Raw genomic sequence first — 5,897 nt, 5'->3', positions numbered from 1 at the left:
AAATAGAAATCGGCCTCATAAAAACGATACTAGCTTAAGGAACGTAAAAACGACAAGATTTGTACAACTTCAGTTATAATTTTAAATAAATTATAAATTCATTCTTATACAAAATAGTCATAAAGTTGTTTTTAATTATCATATTTAGATTTCATAAAGTTGGTCATGACATTTTATTAAACTTGATAGGTATAAAGTTATTTTCATTTGCTGCAGTTGAAACAAAATATATTTGAAGTACGTTACCAAATTATCTTTGACGTTGTATTTGCTTATAAAATTCTTGTATTGTGAAATAAATTTTAAGAAAATAAAAATAAATCGTAACATGGGGATCGCAGGTAAGCGAATATTGAAGGCGTTGATTCAGCTGAAAAATCCTGCAAGTGCAGAGGATATCGTTAAACACCTGGCGAAGACATCGAAAAAGGGCTACGAGCTTTTGCGTACTGACGTCATGGAAACCATAACCATAGCAAAAAAACTTCGTTTCATTGATTTTAAAAACGGTTTGTATAGCTATACCATAGCCACTAAAAAGACACGCAAAAAGCACTCTAAGAAAGATAATAAAAATGGATGTGGATTTAATACTGAGAAACGTCCCCAGTCCCCAACAGAGTGGATACAATTTGATGACACTGAACCACGTGAAAGAGTTGCGAAGAATTCGGAAGACATTGGATACAAATTGGGTTCCCAGCAATCATATTTAAGTTACATAGAGGAGTTTAACGAAGTTAATCAACCTCAAGCATTTGATGAAGTGAAGAAGGTGAAGCCGAATTTTTCGGTTAAAAAACTGAAATTGAGCCATGAATTCAAAGAAAAAAAAAGTAAGCCTTCTTGTCATTTTTTAATTTTTTTTTTTATTGAACACAAATGTCATTTATAATTTTATTAAATTCAGGTATCGCGAAAAAAATGTTTGGGTTGAAATTTAATTCTAATAACGAAGCTTATTAGATATTATAATAACAGTTATAACAATAATAATTTATTTTCAGAGATATATAATCCTTTCGTGACTTTTGGTAAAAGACTTAAACGCTGTGCGTCCTCAGATGGCGAAGAATATATCCCCAATAAGAAAAGAAAACTGACTTCAAAACGTAAATTAAATTTAATTTTATTTAATATTCACATAATTTAAGAAAGCCGATTTATTTACAGAGGATAGTGATCGTATCTTGGTTCCTCAGCGAAAACTTGGGAAATATATGCCCTCAGATGATTTATCAAAAAACCGAAGAGGGTCAGCAAAATGTAAGTGGAATACAATTCATCCCTAAAATCATTAACTACAGTAATCAATATATTATTATTCACAGGCAACCATCAGATTCCAACTGGTCAAGCAGAAAAGCGAAATAGTAGTTCTGATTATGGAAGTGCAACTCGTCTTTGGAGCCATCCTCATTTGTTATCACGTGAGAAGAGACAGCCTACAGCACTGAATGAATCTTATATTCAATATAAAATTCATAATATAATTGATGATTTAGCGAAAATTAAGAATAATTCAAATTCAAATTCAGGTATTCAACGTTTGGGTAACTCAAATGTTGGTGTTTCCTTCCATAGCCGTACAAAACAATGTGACCTAGAAAGTAAGTAGATCTATAAATCTAATCATTTATGATTTAAAATAATAAATATATATTGCAGATTTCGTAGAACAGCCGAATCACTTCTTCAAAACTTATGGCAATAAAAGTGAAATGAACGAAGACATTGTTAAGAAAAAAATTGTTGAAGTGATTCGGCAGTTTGACCTACTTAGCTCGTACTCAGGAGTCACGGCTTTGGACATAGATAGTGTAAAAACCATTATTCATGAAATTATAAATAATTATGCAAATATAAGTGAATCATGTGGCGAAAGTTCTAAGAAAAAAAGCACAGACACAGATAGTGTTGATAATTATATGAATGAGGGTCCATGATCATCCTGGTGGGATTATTCTAAATGGTATGTGTTTCGCTAAAGATATTTTTTTTTAAGTGAAAATAAATATTTGTGATAACCTCCGATCTAGTTTCTAATGAAGTTCATGAAAATTTGAAAAACTGCTACATTAACGGATTGTTTGATACGCTTTAATTCTATTTTGTATGAGTATTTCACTTGAATTTAGATACAAAATTCTTTGCATGAATAAAAAACAAATAAAAAGCTGTAACGAAATATATATAGTGATATTATTTTTTTGGTTTAATTAATTTTAATCATTAATTATTATAAATGAATTAGTCATTTTTATTTTATAAGTTAAGAGTCAAATAATTTTTTGCATTCAAACATTCAGCTATGATAATGACTTTACTTCTTAACATATTCAATTCCTGCTAAAAACTGCCAGATGAGTTAATAGGAGTGAGTCACAAAAGTTAACATAATTAAAATTAAATTAATCATTATTGAATAAGGATTCCCTATAACAGCGATGATATATTAATATATAATTCCTCAACATATTTGAAAATGCCCGAGATTTTTAGAGAGAAAAAAATATTAATAACACTCAGTAGGTACATTGGGTGTCATTAAGAATTACCTTAAATTCCAGCGAAGCACCCACTGCGTGTCTTGTCTGGTTTAATTCATTAATTCACTCGCAAATTCACTAAAAGCATGAAGGCATGAAATAATGTCATCGGGAGGTTGATCGAAGTTGCAATTAGTGTAAAATAGAAGACTTAAAGTTCGTTTTATGCCACATGCTTATTCATTTATAAAATTAAATGATTAATACATGAAAATTCTATAATCTATTCTAAGTACAAGTAGTGAGGAAGTAAACCACACACATCATCATCATCCACAAAATCTTCAACGAGACACGAAGAAGAGATAGGGCAACACTACTTGTTGCAATACAAAGGTTTATGTTGGAATTTCATTGACGTCAAAAACAGATAACTGCAAAGAAGCAGAAGTATACTTCAATGATTTTACCACAAGTACGTATGTAGTTGTCGGACCATATAACGGTCTTGGCCTTGATAGGTAGCCTTCGACAGTTTTATGTATTTTTAAGTTATTTCCAACTTAATTCTTACATCAAAGATGTGCTCGGCCTATATCGCATTCTCTGCAACCAAAAAAAAGGTATGACTTTTCTTCAAATCTCAGCTGACATCGTTTTTGGTTTTACAAATCACTACACAAATATTATTCATTTACTGCTGCTCTAGAGTCAGGTCGCAAAATTTTTAATAATTTTTTATTACGTATGTAAAAAACAATGTGAATCTTCCATAACTCATTTGGTTCAGTGTAAACTTTTCGTCCTTAAAATTAAAAGTAATATCCGTATGGGTTTCATTTCAATACACTGTAAACTTGTGCTATACTAAATATCATTCATTTCACAGTCTTATAGAATATTCGTTGCCAAAAAAGATTCCAGAAATCTTAAAACTGCCGAGAAATATGTGAGTTTGAGCAAAATGTACGAACTAAGTATACACTTGAAGAATATTTATTGCTTAACAACTCACGAATTTGGAATTATTTCTAATTGCATTTTTAGTGAACTTGATATATTTCATATAACAGAAAATATATATTTCAACATAATGCAGGGTGTATTTGAAGGCGTTTGTGCATATATTATGTCTGCCAAGATGTTGTTATATTAGATGCTATTAACTGTAGAAAATAGTTATTGCCCTACGGTCAAATAGATATTAAAAATTTCTCATTTCTATTAGACCTCAATAAACTAAGAAATAATCAGTTAAAAATATCAGGTTCCTAAATTCATAATTCATCAAATTGACAACAGACCCACTGAATAAAGCTGATCCGGTTACCAAGTTCTAATTCACTTTAACATAACATAACCTTAACATATTGGAAGACGACTAGATTTTATAGCAACATTTTTTTTTATTTATATGTTAATACCATAAGATACAGGATTGGTGATCTTACTTTGTAATAGATATTCATATTTCTTGAATAATAACTCTGCAAAGTTGTTGGAGATATCATTAGTAAAAATCAGTAAAGTAATATTTTATGAACGTCTCATATTACGCCCTTAACCCATCTTTTCATTTTTATCCAAACAAATATATTTGGATTTTCTAGATTGATTACAAAAGTAAACTCAAGTCCTATGAAACTCGAGATGTGATATATTCTTATTTAATATGCATGCATTAATGAACGTTTTTGGTTGTGGTTTCGTTGACACATTTCCTGTAGTAAATGAATCTGAATTGAAAGCCTCAAGTTGTATATAATTGAGTCACTGGGATCATTGCATCAGATACTGAAACGACTGCTCCTCAGGCTCTTCATCCACTAACATTGGTTCAGGAGATGGCGGTAGTATCTGCTGCATTTCACTTTGCGAAAGTGTGGTAGTCGACTGATTTTGTACACCATTTTGTATAAATTGATTAGAAAAGATACTTGGAGAATTTGAATTAAATATATTATTTGCACCGTTAGCTTGTTCAAATATTGATTTCGTGTATTGTAGCTGTTGCTGCTGACCGAATGCACCAAGAGACTGTTTTTGTGGTTCAATATTTGAAGCTTGTCCAAAATAATTTATATAACTGCTCGGTGCTTGCATTTCAGAATTTTGTTGTTTGAACAAAGAATTGGTGTGGGAACCACTAAAAATTGAATTTGAGTCCAGTACGTATGATTTTTTAAAAATGGACCCAAAACTCTGTTCTACAGGCATATCACCAACCGACGCAATATTGCGCATAGCTTTTAAATCACTGCCTCCAAAAATATTTTGATGGGTTTTAGGTTTGTCAGTCATAACAGACTTGTCATTATGTTCATAAATATTGACTAACATTTTTACAGTTTTAGCAGTTACCTTCGAAAGAGCTTTCATTTTGTTATTTGCTTCCTCAAATTGCATAGTGACGGCTTGATGAACCTTTGCAAAATCATTTGTCTGTTTAACTTTGTAATACTCCAGACGAATTTCTTCAAACGACACATCTTCAATATAATCTGGTATACACGGCTTACCTTTGAACGGTCCATAGCACGACAATTGCCACTGTTTGCCATGAACTGCCTTTTTTATATCAGTTTTTATGTCGTATTTAATATCAACATGCTCATCACGACATTTAGAACCATACCAACACTGGCCGCGCAAAAAATATTTACAAATAACCATTATGCCGTTAAATTACTACTAAGTTAAATCTTACTTAAGTAAAAATCAAGATTTGGTATCCAGAAATTTCTATCTGCAGAAATAACTTATTTGAAACAACGCAATGACAGATAATATATGACTAGAATTTATAACAGTCTAAAAGCAATGCAATTTAACGTTTTGAAATGAAGAATTTTGAAAGACATTTCAAAAAACAGGGTTGCTTAAATTTGTTGTATTATGAAAGGGATTTCTGTTGCTTGTTTTTTTAAGTTATCGATGGTAAAAAACTTAATAATTCCTTGTTGATTAATAAACTTCGACTTTCTAATATTATTATCTAACTTTAACTGAACAAAATAAATCTGAAATATATAGTAGATGTTGAAGTATTATTCTATAACTATCACAAACTCCTCTATTCCTTAAATTTCTAATATCGGTTAACATAATTCCTGTATGAGCAACAAAGAATCAATAATTAGTTAAAAGTTAAATTAATTATCATAGATTTGTTTTTATAATGAAATCGATTTATATAACTATACATAAAAAAGCAAATTATTTAAACAATCAATTTTAAAGTTAATAATATATATAATAAATGTTTTCGATTAAAATAATTGAAAACACTCCAATTAATCCTATTAAATAACAAATTAATGAATAAAAAATTAATTAATTAAATATCATTTTTCCCATATATGCAAAAACAAAAAGTTCTTATCTATTTCTAGCAACAGCCGATCATAA

At 30.0% G+C, this 5,897-nt stretch overlaps 2 protein-coding genes across 2 annotated transcripts; one reads left to right on the top strand and one right to left on the bottom strand.

The window, feature by feature from the left end:
- Positions 1-224: 224 nt before the first annotated feature.
- LOC119687081 lies at positions 225-1,966 on the top strand. Its single transcript, XM_038101259.1, has 5 exons — positions 225-836; positions 1,008-1,112; positions 1,174-1,266; positions 1,332-1,610; positions 1,669-1,966. The coding sequence occupies exons 1-5, from the start codon at positions 329-331 to the stop codon at positions 1,944-1,946; spliced, it is 1,263 nt and encodes a 420-aa protein (XP_037957187.1). The 5' UTR covers positions 225-328; the 3' UTR covers positions 1,947-1,966.
- A 1,962-nt stretch (positions 1,967-3,928) lies between these two features.
- On the bottom strand, positions 3,929-5,271 carry LOC119687080. Its single transcript, XM_038101258.1, has one exon. It carries the CDS (start codon positions 5,160-5,162, stop codon positions 4,269-4,271), a length of 894 nt encoding a protein of 297 aa, XP_037957186.1. The 5' UTR covers positions 5,163-5,271; the 3' UTR covers positions 3,929-4,268.
- Positions 5,272-5,897: the final 626 nt, after the last annotated feature.

This window comes from Teleopsis dalmanni, chromosome X (assembly GCF_002237135.1).
Source record: "Teleopsis dalmanni isolate 2A chromosome X, ASM223713v2, whole genome shotgun sequence".
Taxonomy (NCBI): Eukaryota; Metazoa; Arthropoda; class Insecta; order Diptera; family Diopsidae; genus Teleopsis; species Teleopsis dalmanni.
This window is presented reverse-complemented; position numbering and strand designations above follow the sequence as displayed.

Bases quoted from the DNA above. Each gene is read 5' to 3' on its own strand.
- LOC119687080 (XM_038101258.1), bottom strand. From the start codon at position 5,162: ATGGTTATTTGTAAATATTTTTTGCGCGGCCAGTGTTGGTATGGTTCT.
- LOC119687081 (XM_038101259.1), top strand. From the start codon at position 329: ATGGGGATCGCAGGTAAGCGAATATTGAAGGCGTTGATTCAGCTGAAA. The intron at 837-1,007 runs GTAAGCCTTCTT...ATTTATTTTCAG, and splicing joins TGAATTCAAAGAAAAAAAAA to AGATATATAATCCTTTCGTG. The intron at 1,113-1,173 runs GTAAATTAAATT...ATTTATTTACAG, and splicing joins AAGAAAACTGACTTCAAAAC to AGGATAGTGATCGTATCTTG.